Source organism: Sphaerodactylus townsendi, linkage group LG05 (assembly GCF_021028975.2).
Source record: "Sphaerodactylus townsendi isolate TG3544 linkage group LG05, MPM_Stown_v2.3, whole genome shotgun sequence".
In the NCBI taxonomy this organism is placed as follows: Eukaryota; Metazoa; Chordata; class Lepidosauria; order Squamata; family Sphaerodactylidae; genus Sphaerodactylus; species Sphaerodactylus townsendi.
In genome coordinates, this window is record NC_059429.1 from 76,677,112 (window position 1) to 76,690,614 (window position 13,503).

Consider the following 13,503-nt stretch of genomic DNA (forward strand, 5'->3'; position numbering starts at 1 on the left):
AACCACAAAAGGGCAGGGATGCCCTAAAGCTGTCTTTTACAATTAATGCATACACATTTGATCCTGGCTGTAAGAACTTCTTTGGAGGTATTACTAAAGTTCCTTGTGTTTGTGTTAACAAGGTGACTTGTGGGCACCCCTCCCTTCTGTATTCTGTCTTAGGGCAAGAGAGGCTAATTCCAGTTAATGTGTAACAGCCTCCTTTACCTTTTACCATGGTCAGATGTGCACTTTCTCAGGCACCTGCCACTCCCTCAACACACAAACCCAGGAAGTAGAGTGAGAGTGACAGAAAGAAAGAGAAAGAAGAGAGACAGAACACTCCCATCCTGGCGTAACCCCCAAGGTAAAGGCTTTTCCTCCAGTTGGGATTATTTGAGGAAGAGTGGGGGCCAGGCAAAGGTGGCAAATATTTCAAAGAGACACGATTAGTCCTCATAGCAAGGTACGTTTGGGAAGCTGGGAGCAAGGGAATGTCTTCTCTGGCACTGTAGAACTAAGTTTGCCGCATGGAGCTGAGGTCAGGAAACCAGTCCCCCCCCGCCCCCCCGAACAAGGCAAACCTTTGCATTTTGGTGTATCTTGTATACAGCAATGTCAGCAAACAACATTCTATGTGGCAACAGTTTAGAGATTTCAGACTTAGTTTAGAGATTTCAGGCAACAGTCATCAAAGGCAGCACAGAGGCCTGTCAGGAAAACGTTTCTATTTTAGGAAGGTCAGTGCTTGATTTTACTCAGCACTTCCTCCTCCAAATGTAACTGTTTATTATTTACCTCCCTCTCCTCAGATTCAGTCCTAAAAGGCTCAGAATGTCAGTTCAAGGCAAGATGTGAAAGACAAACTGAAGGAAGCTATACAGGTGAGGAAGCGAAACACAAACTGAGGGTCTGAATTCAGGCCAGAGGTCAAAATCAAGAACTTGATCTTTGCACAGAGCCAGTAGAATGGTGAAATGAATGTTAGAATGGACCATGTTCCTGAGTGATGGTCAGCAGATGGAGAAAAAAGAAATCAGGCCACACACAGTAACAGAAAATATCTAAGTTCAAAGAGTCATTGGAAAGGGAAAAATTCAGGCCCTTCTGTCCTAACTGAATTTTAATACCAAGTTTGCGTCCCGATCTTAATCCTGCATTCTTATCCTAACCTCGTAACTGCAAAGCTCATGTCGTTTTTAGTTCTTCACATTTTTGTGTGCGTGCACACATATAATTTGGATAATAAGGAAAACTGCATGCTATTTTAGTAGTCCCTGAATTGACATGCACCACCTTTATTTACAGCAGGTGTCTCCAAACTATGGCCCTCCAGTTGTTCATGGACTACAATTCCCACCAGCCTCTCCCAGCATGACCAATAGACAGAGTTGATGGGAACAGTAGTCCATGAATCTGGAGGGCCATAGTTTGGTGATCCCTGACTTATAAAATGGAGGCATGTTTTTCACAGTCTTATTATATTCCTCCTATGGCTTTATACTATCATGTTTGTTTTTTCTTCATTTTGCAGCTTCTTGAAGGAAAATGGCAGATTCCTTGTACATCTGGGTCTCCATCATTTTCTGGATCTGGTCTGTGGTGTCAGGACATCCTTGTAACACTGACCAACAGGTGAGTAAGGAATGCTTCTGTTAGGCATAGGATAATCTGTTTCTTCTATGTGAGGTTTAGTTCCAGGATAATCCTTACCAACCTTAGTTGATTGAATGTTAGCACTGTGGAAACAATGCGCCCTAGCTGTCTTTTATGGCAACTGTTCTTGCCTTCAGGCTGGCTTCTTTAGTTGCTATTTACTAATCAACAGTCACAACATTAAGAATCCTGCAGTCTGATCCTGTGCACATTTGTTCAAATGTGTAAATCCCATGCAGTTCAATGGAACTTAATCCTATGTAGAGGGTTGCAGTGAAATAACCATTCCACTTTTAGTCAGGCACAGTGTGAATTTATCTTTTCTGAAACTGGATGATTAACAAGCCTGCAATCTGAAACAAAGTTCTTAGGTGCAGAGGAAAAGGGATCAAAGTCTTCAACTAGCAGTGCCAACCCCCATACTGATCCCTGCTTGTCTAAAAGATGGATTGTGGTGGAAGTCAGATTAGCAGGGTCAGCAAGGGGGATAGGGGGAGCTGGCTGGTAACAAATCCTGCATTTTTCATCTAGTGTTTTCTGCGCTCCCAGTGTACTGCTTAATTGTGCAGTCATGAGTGCAGGAGGTCTTCTCCATCCATCAATGTAATTTTCCAGTACAAATTCATCACTTCATTAAACTCTTTGCTATTTGTTTACTTACTACTGAAAGTGATGTCTCTTGCAAACCATGACTACTTTCACTGTGTAACATGCAAGCCCAACCTTGAATAAGTCCATTGGCCCATTTAGTTTTGTAGTGCTTAATATGATGGGCGGAAGGTCTCCAGGACCTCAAGCAAAGAATGGTCTTTCTTTGATTCTTTAACTGGATTCTTTAATTGGAGTTGCCAGAGACTGAACCTGAATCTTCTGTATGCAAAACACATACTTGACCACAGAACAATTTATTCATTTACTTGTCAAGGGATTCCCATGACTTTCAGTTTTAGGTAAAATCTACAATATATTTTTGACATCTAATGCCCAGTGATTCTGCTAGGGAAGGGATATTAATTGAAAAATCATTGGCATATTTAGGGAGGACAGTGGGCCAGTGCCCAAGACACAACTGGGGGGGGGGGGCGCAAGGAAGCCCAGAGTCCCCCCCTCAATGTCCTCTGCCTGGCTGGCTGCCACGGATCACTGCATCTGGCTAGGCACAAGATGGTTGGGCTGCGGCAGAGAGAAGGTGAAGGAGAAACGCCACCTCTACCAGCAGCCCAACACTCCAGCTCTCACAGTTCCTTTCCCATGCCTGGGTATGTGGAGGAGGGGGCAATGCTGGAGGGGGAAGGGAATCCTGCTGTCCTGTGACCCTGCAGCCCACATTCCATGTGCACACACTGGCCTCTGCCAATTGCCAGAGCTTCAAGGGCTGTACAGGGTGGGGCTGTACTTTTAGTACTACTTGTAATTCATTTGGTATTCTGGAGATCTGGTGCTTACTTGCCCAGGCTTAAGTGTTCAAAGTGAGAGATGGTCATTCCTAAAAAAACTTTTCTTTCACCGGAGGAGGTGTGAGTAAACCAAGAGAGATGTAAGTTAGTAATGTATATGATTTGTGATAATCTCACTGTTTTATTGAGTACAGGAGAGTAGTTAACTGTTTAGATGCATAAATAGTAGTCGACAAATAAGGATTAGATTTATTTCCAGTAAGAAGTCTTTTAAATTTGCATTGAAGGAATGGTACAGTGAAATTGTTGAATTACATATTGTAAAACTAGTCTTTTCTGGATAATTCTTTCAGAAAGTTATGTATGTGATTTGTAAATTAATAAAAAAACTATTTTTTGAAAAGAGAGACATAGAGTCCACTTTAAAAAAAAAAAGAGAGCCATTTTCTCCAGGGGGAACTGATCTTTGTTTTCTGGAGATCAATTGTAATAGCCAAAGATCCCACTTGGAGGTCAGCAAGTTTGTGGAGCAGGGTGGGGGACACAATTTCAGTACTTGCCCTGGGCACTATTTTCTTCAGATAAGCTCCTGTAAAAAACCTGATTCAGTAGATGATGCTTGAATTTCTTGAGATGCATGTATTATGTTTTCACAGGGATGGGCTGATTGCAGTGGGAAGAATCTTCACCATGCTCCAAGCTCCCTCCCCAGAAATATTACCATCCTGGATCTGTCCTTTAACTCCTTGCAAATACCCAAACATGGAAAATTTCTGAGAAGCTTCCCTTCTCTGCGCTCCTTAAACCTCTCCAGTAATATCATTCCTACTCTTTATCCAGCACTATTTTGTAACCTCAAGTCTCTCCAACTGTTGGATTTAAGCAGCTGCAGCATTTCTATCATACACCCAAAGAGCTTTGTAGGCTTGAGGAACCTTCACATGCTGCTCCTAAAAAACAATAAACTTCAATCTCTTGACCCCTCCATATTCCCTGTTCCTTGGACCCTTGTTGAGCTGGACCTTCGAAACAATGAGCTGTCCTCTGCAGGTGAACTCATTCCACTACTTGTGCAACAAATCCACCACGTCAAGCTTCAAGGGAATCCATGGGTGTACAATGGCTTCATAACTCCTGTCCAGCAAGGACTCCAACAAAGAGAAGGTGAGGCAAGGAAAGGGAATTGTACTTTAACTGACGTGCAAATCAATATATCTCATTCTCAACATGGACAAATCTGTGTATACTTAAATCCAGGAATTTGGGCCATGAACAGACAAGACAAAACTTTCTACAAACTTAAAAAAAACCTCCAAGTGTGTAGAAAAATCTGAAATCTAATAAAAATGAACAAAAATTAAAAACTTGGGATTAACTTTACAAATAGTAGAAACAACACCTGAAACTTTAAGAAATGAATGCTCTCTATGTTCATTGCTAGGCAACCACAACAGTATCACCAGCTTTCAAGCCTTCTTTCAGTAAAAATCAAAGGGAGGGACAGAGAATTTCTACAGTTATTTTGGTTTTGAGGGAGGATTCATTGGATGCTATTGAAACTCTGGCTGCTGTTAATAAGTACAAAAATAGTTCTTGTAATTTTGTTGGCAAGTTTTTTGTAAGGATGCCTAACAACATGGTATTTGAATCCATTTGGAATTTAAACTTCAGTATTTTTTGCATGTCTTTCTAAAACCTTTTCACCTTTTTGCACATATGAAACAATGATTCACATTTCCAGCATGTTCCCTTGTACTTTTAATCAATTTTCCTAATATCTTTTGGAGTTAGATCCCATCTGAAAAACTTTCTATGCCGATTTTCTTTTAAGGATTGACATATAAGTTCTACCCTTTTAGTCCATAGTAATTCCCATTGCTGGAAGGTAATCTCTTCTGAAAAGTTTTGCATTCGCTTTGTCATGCAAGTTTTGATTTGTTATTTGGTATCATATTTAAGTAATAATGTGAATTCTTCATAAGAAGCATTGCTCCTGCTGATTGATTTTTTTTCAAATTCTTGAAATTTCTTTTAAGATACCTCCTGTTATCTTTGGATTTCTTCTAAGTCTTGATGCTATTTGAAAATATGTCAGCCATTGGATATTCTTTCCTTGATCTTTAATTTCCTACCAAAATTTGATTTTCTCTTGTTTGTTTACTATGTTTTTATATATTATAGTATTGTTTCTTTATAGGCTTTAATTGTCCCTCCTAGATATGTCATTGGTTCTTTCCACCAGTGTTCAAGCCACCTTCATCTAAATCCACAGGTGGGATCCAACCAGTTCTCACCACTTCTCTAGAAGTGGTTACTAATTTTTTCTGAGTGCTGAGAAGGGGTTACTAAAGCAACCTCCCTGCCCAATAGGGACTGGAGGTGCGTGTGTGAGGCGGCGCCACTGTTTGAATCCACCACCATCGGAACCTGTTATTAATTTTTTTGGATCCCACCACTGTCTAAATCTAATCTTTCTTTATGATTTGTTCTGCAAATTGATAAGTGACTTTAGACTATCTTAAATTGGTAAGTGGGTGAAAAGTTTTTGATCTGCTGTGCTGTAAGATCTTGTAAGAAACTGGTGACCCATGTTAGAATGGAGGTGGGATGGAACCAACGTCAGTCTTGAGATCCACATATTAGTTCTTGTTTTCTAGTTAAACAGATCCTACATGAATCACACCCAGAATTCAAGACTCAGGAAAATACTATTCTCAATTATCAGGATTTAGTCCAGAGAACAAAATATCGGCTTCGTCGGGAAGAAGCCACAGCACCACCAACAAATTACAGTAAGTTTGAATTAATCCATCGTATTTAAAGTGCTTTTCAGACCCTCTCTTGCTATCAGTATGCATGTGCAAAAAACAGAAAGGCAATTCTAAATATGTGAATGTCAGGTTTCTGAAGCGTGCATTTGAAGTGGCTGGGCTTTTGAATCAGTTAACTGCCATGTAAGAAGTTTGATTCACAGTTTCATTTCAGCATTCTTCTTTGCTACTACATTCATGTGATTTGGGCCTAAGCAAAACAAAATATAACAGTGATGGCGAACCTAAGGCACGGCTGCCAGAGGTGGCACTCGGAGCCCTCTCTGTGGGCACACACACACAGAGTTCGTGATGTGGGGGTGGAAAATCACCCTCCCCACACACACACATCTAGGCTGGCCTTGACCACTGAGCATGACATGCGCGCACCGTGGTGAGCAGGGAGGACTCGCCTGGCAGGCCTGGTGCCTGTGCTCTGGGTGGCTGCTGACTGAGGGTGGGGGGGGGTACAGAGGAGGCAGAGATGCTAGAGAGGCACAGAGCAGTGCACGTGGGGCTTGCTGGATGCTAGAACAGGCTGGTTCCTGCTCAAGCGGGTGGAGCGGAGGAAGAGAGAGCCAACCGTTTTTTTCTAAACGAAAACCTCAGCTTGGGTGCTGTGTGGTTTCCGGGCTGTACTTGATGCGATGCTTTCTAGATGGGCCAGCATTCTCTCAGAGGACGTTTCAGCGATGCTGCTCAATCTGTGGCTGGCGATCTTCAGAGGATGCTTCTAGAATGTACATACAGCCTGGAAACCACAGCCACAGCCCAGCACATCCATTTCACAACCCTTAACCAGGCCCTGAAAACAAAGTGATTCCGGCCGTGAAAGCCTTCGACAATACACAGAAAACCTCAGCATTCAGGTTAAATTGCCGGGTTGGAACTTTGCGATAAATAAGTGGGGTTTGGGTTGCAGTTTGGGCACTCGGTCTCAAAAAGGTTTGCCATCACTGAAATATAAGATGTAAATGCCACAGACCATTCCATAGATCTCTCATGAGGCATTTTTCTCCACTCAGCATAGGAATAGTCATTGTCTGATAGTTTTCAAACAGACCTTTTTGAGAGAACAAAGTCCTCATTTATTTATGTATTTAAACGTTTTCTAAACTGCCTCCCAAGTCCCAGCTAATGTAGCTGAACCAGTTCACACTGATATAAAATGCAAAAAAACCCCTTTCAGTAAATTCTGTTAGAAGACCATAAATAAGCAGAAGTAGATTAGCTGAAATAAAAGTCAGCAGTTAAAATAAGATTTAAACAAGAATGCTTTCACCTGTTGCTAAAGCTTAAAAGAGTAAGCTGCAGTCAGAATGCTCTGTGTATGCATGTTCATAATCAAGGCATCACTGCAGAAAAGGCCTTGATTCTTCTAACAGTCACATCAGACGGAAGCTCATAGGATAAGACCTCTGATCCAGATTGGAACAGATTTGTATGGGAAAAGGTGGTCTTTCAGATACTCGACCCCAAACAATTTATAACTTTAAGCATCACCATTCTGAATTGTGCCTGGAAACAAACTAGCAGTCAGAAAAATCCTTTTATGCCTGGTGTGATGCCTCCACAATAGTATGCCAATTATCAGTTGCACCTCCAATCTGTACCAATTGGAGTTTTGTAATAGTCTTCAAAAATAGGGCCCAACAAAATCTCTGCATTTAGCTGGTTGATATATGTTGTATTCACTGCTAATCCAGATGCACTTAGAGAACTGGCAGTACAGACAGAGAGATAACATTGTGCTAAACATCCATATAAGTGGTGAATGCCTACCTTTTTAATGAGGTGTTTCCAACAATACTTACTTTTTACTGGAAAATATTGCTCATTGGAATAACACATTTGATCAGAAAAGTCTACCTGATAGTTGTGCTCCTGGAAAGCCATTAACAAATGAGTCAGTAATTCCAGATACCAGTTTCTCCACAACTGTTATAAGCTTCTCTCTCTCCACTGAAGGATATGATCAAAACAAAGCAAAAGTTTCTAGTATGGTTAGAGGAGATTTAAGAAATCTGAGGAGATGGCCACATGCAGTAGCTCCCACTCTAACTGGGTATGGTAGCATGCAACCAGAGGAGCAGCCCTTGTCCATGGCACTATTTTCCATGGAGTTGCCCTCCTCATACAGCCCTGATAATAGAGGTTGATCAATATTCAAGTCAGGTCCCGTGGGTGGCCCTGTTGTCTTTGTGGTTGTTTAAGGAGACTGGTGTGGGCTCAAGCCCTGATATATATGGATAATTTCTGAATGAACACATCCAAGGAAATAAGTGCTATTATCTCAATTATCACGAGGCATCTAAGCAGTTTCCTTTTTACGTTCTTTTTTCATCCAACTAATGTCTACAGATTATTCCCTCTGAGGAAATTAAAAAACAACCCCCCCCAAAAAAACAAAACAAAAACAGGAACCTGCTCAGATTTAACGATGTTTCATGTGTTTGGATCATACATTTCCTGCCATTGTCTTCTCCAGATTTTAATAATTTGTCTGTACTGAAATCTCCTTGACAGTCAGCAGGCTATGTTCCTCCTGCATCCCAATCCAGCAACCAAATTTCAAAATACCCTGATCCACAAACCAACCAAGAAGAATTTTCACCTTTGTTTTTCTTACGGTTATCTTAGAGATTACCGTCCACAAACTTTCTTCCAATCATTTTGAGTTACCTTTTATGCCACTCTTTTACATTAAGCCAAGATTAGATAACTTTGTAAAATTCAAGGGGGCATGGGGGAATGTAACACTGTATGAGACCTCACTGTAGCTGGCAGCTGTGTAAATACAGTAATCCTTTGGACCGTGTGTTGACATTAATAACTATCAAATGTCGTTAGACCCATTTCCTGGTCTCTTATCTCATTCTCCTCCCAGTGTATTGTGTGCAGATCACTGATTTAAAGTAGGCACCTGCTAAACAATAGCAACACCTGATCAATTTTCATGATTTGGCTTTCTCCAAAGAAATGGGTGTCATTTTTGTCAGAGACCTTTTGCTGTATTCTGGACAGGGACTGAATGCTTTCTGTTCAGACCCACTGAGTGAGGAGAGAGAGGCTAAAGGTCTTTCCTCAATGAGAACACAGGCATTTCCTGAATCACCCAGTCCCACCCATCTGTCTTTCCTTTGCAGCATCCATGCCACCACCTGGAAAAGTTGTAAACAACTGGGTGTATTTTGCTGTTTTTGTGCTTCTGGCTGTTGGCATCTCCATTGGAATTGCACTAATTGCAAAATGCAAATTGCTCCAGAGGAATCGTGCCAGCTACCATCACCAGCGGCTGCCAGATTCTCATTCAGTTGGGAGCAGCCGTATTGAGGATGTACCCGACTGGGGAGAAACTGACATGGATGTGACCTCCAGGAGGAACTGTGGAGCAGTTGGTTGCCACCCAGAAGATGATGATGGTTTCATTGAGGATAACTACATTGAACCCAGTCGTGACATGCAGGAGGAGGAGGAGGAGGAGGAGGAAATGGACCCTCATTTCAAACTCTAAGAATCTAGTAGAAAACATGGCCCAATTATCTGCACCCTCAAGAACCTGTACTGAGCCTTTTTACCCCCCATTGTCTACTCGATGGGCTTCCAGTGACTTCACAACAGCCTCTCATTCTTGAGTCTGATCTCCCTCCTTTAACCACCAGGGGTCATGCCACATTCACAAGGGGCCACTGCCTTCAAATAAGCATGTATGTTCTCTGAACTGTAGTATGTGCTCAATGTCCTTTAACTTCGGAAGCTTTGTTCTGCCCCCCAAGTGAATCTGTTTTTGGTCCCTTTACTTGGCTAGGAGAGAGTGTGGGAGACACAAGCCAGGTTCAACAGTTCAACAATAGGTTTATTAAGAGGATTAAGACCCTAACTCCTCCCTTTGGTCTATCTAAATCAGAGTACTTGCTTGTCTTGAGCAGATCTGAAGCTGTAGACTGTGTCTTCTCTTGGCTGCTTTCAAGAACGTCCACTGTGTTTTGCTTCCTTTTAGTTTTTTCAGTCTTTGTCTGGTTCTAATTGCTGTTAACCTTAACTTGTGCTCTATCTATCATCATATACATCACGAATATTCCAGTCCCCAGCTACCCTTGGCACCTTGCTCTGACTGACTGGCCAGAGCTAAAACGGGATTGCTGGGTAAAGAGGGAAGACTGCCTATTGGAAAATGTCTTAAAGGGACAGGGGCTAACTAAAATACCCTCCCTTAGAAGACTTAACAATGAACTAAATCCATGCTAACTATGGGGAAACTGAAGCTTAGTGGGGAAATAACAAAAGCCTCTGTGCCATGGGGGCATGACAAGCTTGATCTTATCCATTTTTACTCAGAAGTAAGTTCCACTTATTGTAGTATGACTTACTCCCACATAAATGTGCACAAGATTGCAGTTTTGGTCTTAGACTTCTATCAGCTTTACTCTCTACTGTCTCTGGCCCTGGTTTCTGTATGGCCTCTCTTCCCAAATGGTATTAAGGTTTTTAGGTTGTATTTCTATAATTGCTGGAGATGAAAAGGACCATTTGGAATGAGGATTATAAGAAAAGAGGCTGCAAAACATACGATGTATTGCCATCATGTGCCAAGAACATGAGAGTTGTTTGGAAGATATAGGCATGACTGGAAGGAGCTATTTGTTCTCTTATCTCTTGTGTGTGGCCAAAGCTGGTAAGTGTGTTTATATCAGAGGCAGTGTATAGCACTGATTGCAAATTACCATAGTTCTAGCTCTTGGCTGCTCACATTTGTGATCTGGAATGCAGTTGCATAATTAGTATGGGCACGTATATGATACCGCCTGTGATGAAAATTATATTCAGGGACACAACTGCCTGACATTCATATCATATATTGGATTCTTTCTTTTAAAACATTTTAAAATGTTGTGTCAATGTGAGATAAATCAGAAAACATATTTAACAGTTTTTGTCCAGGGTTTGGGGATTAGTTTTGCTTTACCAATGGCGGAATGAAATAGATAACTTTTTCCCCCCAATGTTTTAGAAAGATTTGCTTAGTAGGTGAAGACAAAAAGAAGCCCTGTCATTTTACTTTTGCCAGATGGAATAAAATGGGCAAAACTGTCTTCAGCAAAGAAAAATAAGCATGTACTGCTTCCCCACACAGGGACGTACTGCCCATGGGAACGGGGGTCAAATGATCATATCTATAGATGATGGGGGCACCTGAAGCAGGCCTCTGAAAATGATCAGAGTGATTAGATTGGTTTTTATGGGAACAAGCAGTCCTTCAGTTATGCTGGCTCCAAGCCAGTGGTGGGATTCAGCCTTTTCATACCAGTCCGGTAGAACCGGTAGCTAATTTTTTGTTTAGTTCTGATAACTGGTTGTAATCCCACCACTGAGTCCTTTTGGAACTGGTTGTTAAATTATTTGAATCCCACCACTGCTCCAAACTATATAGTGCTTTAAAAGCCAATATCAGCACTTGGGAAAACATTGGGAGCCAATGTAGATAGAACAAGACGAGAGTAATAGGTTTCCTACGACCTACTCTTGTCAACAGCATTCTGTAGCAACTGTAATTTCCATCCATATTGCAAGAATAGCTCCTTATAGACTGCATTACAGTAGAGGCACAGCTGGCTTCCCTGGTGAAAGGAATCCTTAACCACTACTGCCATCTATCCAAGTATTCTGCAGCTATGAAGCTGCTTCTTGGGGCGGGGGGGGGGGGGTCAACTCTACCCAGAATAGAAGATATCCCAGATCTTGGGTCAGACCTTCACCCCACTAGTAGTACCTTTGTTTTGTCAGAATTTTCAGCTTGTTCACCCTCATCTATCCAAAACTTGCCCCCAGGCATTTGTTCCTAGCTCCTCTAGCTCTCCCAAGAACTGCTAGAAGTGCAAGACAAAGCTGATTGCTATCTGCATGTTGGTGGTAACTCAGCCTAAACCTCTGGATCACCTAGACCAGGGACCAGTGACGTAGTGCCAAGGGGATGGGGGGTGAGCAATGCACTGGGGGCGTGGCATGGTGTGGCATGGCACACGCATGCCCCGGGCACAGTTCCCTCTCGCTCCGGCCCTGCTAGGGGCCAAGAAGCAACCCAGCAGCACACTGTGAGACATACCTTCAAGGTTGAACTGAAACTACTGCAAAATGGTGCCTCCCAGTCCCAGCCCCAAAAGATGGTCCAGAAGTATACGATGAACGATGATTATCAAAAGCAGCTGAATAATGGTATCAAAAAAGCAGCTAAAATATGCATGAGGTTAACAGCGTCGCACTCCCTGTTAATCCCTGTCTCTCAGCACATATCCTGAAACTAAGGCTGTTTCAATTCCTTAACCAGGCCTGAAAACAGACAGTAATGGATCCAAACAATCCACATCATTCAGGAATCCCTCAAGCGACAATATAGCCACAATTCTTTCAGTCACTGCTGAAAAATGGAAATTTGGAACTGCTTAATTGTTAGTGGGATCTCCTGGGTCCAGGGTGAGTTTTTTAGAAGTGGATGCATCCACACCCTTCAAGGAAGGGGGGCTACCGCCTCTCTCAGGGCAGCATTTATTGTCTTCTGGTCCCAGTCTGCCAGTCACCTCCCAGCCTATTTCAGAAGGGAGGAGGGACAAAGCTGTGAAACTTCCAAGAGTCCTGTTCACATCCTCACACTGGACAGGTTAAACGGTATCTCACACAACTGGGCCAGTTGGCACCCTGGGACCATCAGATCCTCCTACTGCCAATGTACAGTTCAAGTCAGATTGGACAGAAAAGATTTTACCTGCAAAGTGTTGAACAAAACCATTGCAGCAGGGCGCAGAGCAGTCTATCTCCCCTCAAAGGCCAGAATCCAATAGACCCCTGCTGCTTTCATTGTTGCTGAAAATGCGGAACCATTCTCACTGATGCACAACATTCCACATGTGTTAATTTGCTGTGCACCTTTTCTGTCTTTCCATCCAACATTTCCCTTCTACATGTGCTTGGATGAGGGTCTTGGAGGCATCACTCTTGGGGACATGATCGTCATGGCTACTACAGTTATTTGTTGATTTGCTTTTTTCATTCCTTTTGTTTATGCATGTACTATAGTGCTATAATGATGCTATTAAAATTTGAAATAGATATGGCAGTAGAGTCTTATGGTGTGCATAGCAATTCCCAGTTTTAAAGGCCCTCAAAATGTCCCCCAGAGATGCAGCAGGAAAAAATGCTGAGGAAAAAGTGCTCACAAGAGCATGGCTGCAAGAAAATGGCTCCTATGTGGGCAGGACTTCTACGGGATGGGGTATTATTCCTTCCAGACAGTATGCTAATGTGCTTGGGCTGTGTTCTTTATGAAAAGATCAGAGTAAAGCAGAGTTGGTAAAGAATGTATTGAGGACAGGGATAAATGTTAAGCAGGTCAATTTCAGCATGACATTGTGCGGAGGTCTGGCTCCTACCCCAAATTTTCAGAACCAAAATGGAGAAAAAGCCCTCTATGTGGAAGCAGCTGATCTTCTGCCTTCCCAGAGTAAGCCTGTCTCCTCTGCAGCAAAGTATTTCCCTTTTTCGTTTGAAGGCCTCTAGTGCTGTATGAGGGATTTGGGGGAGATCATGCAAAAGAAAAAATGGCACATTGCAGATGTGCGTAAGCTTATGAACTCCAAATCCCGCATACCAAAGTGCAAAACAAACAG

At 42.4% G+C, this 13,503-nt stretch overlaps 1 protein-coding gene across 4 annotated transcripts; it reads left to right on the forward strand.

Moving 5' to 3' along the window:
* The first annotated feature begins 255 nt into the window (after positions 1 to 255).
* Positions 256 to 9,724, forward strand: LG05H1orf210 (linkage group 05 C1orf210 homolog). 4 transcript variants are annotated; one of them, XM_048498390.1, is made up of 6 exons: positions 256 to 346; positions 792 to 863; positions 1,514 to 1,614; positions 3,689 to 4,196; positions 5,690 to 5,824; positions 8,989 to 9,724. In XM_048498390.1, exons 3-6 carry the CDS (start codon positions 1,528 to 1,530, stop codon positions 9,354 to 9,356), a joined length of 1,098 nt encoding a protein of 365 aa, XP_048354347.1. In that variant the 5' UTR covers positions 256 to 346; positions 792 to 863; positions 1,514 to 1,527; the 3' UTR covers positions 9,357 to 9,724. The 4 variants fall into 4 exon arrangements, with proteins under 4 accessions (XP_048354347.1, XP_048354350.1, XP_048354348.1 ...); XM_048498391.1 differs by having other exon boundaries at positions 313 to 445; XM_048498393.1 differs by lacking the exon at positions 792 to 863 and having other exon boundaries at positions 269 to 346.
* Positions 9,725 to 13,503: the final 3,779 nt, after the last annotated feature.

Excerpts from the sequence above, each read along its gene's own strand:
- LG05H1orf210 (XM_048498390.1), top strand. The coding sequence starts at position 1,528 with ATGGCAGATTCCTTGTACATCTGGGTCTCCATCATTTTCTGGATCTGG. Across the intron at positions 1,615-3,688 it reads CTTGTAACACTGACCAACAG|GGATGGGCTGATTGCAGTGG; the intron begins GTGAGTAAGGAA and ends ATGTTTTCACAG. Across the intron at positions 4,197-5,689 it reads AGGACTCCAACAAAGAGAAG|TTAAACAGATCCTACATGAA; the intron begins GTGAGGCAAGGA and ends CTTGTTTTCTAG.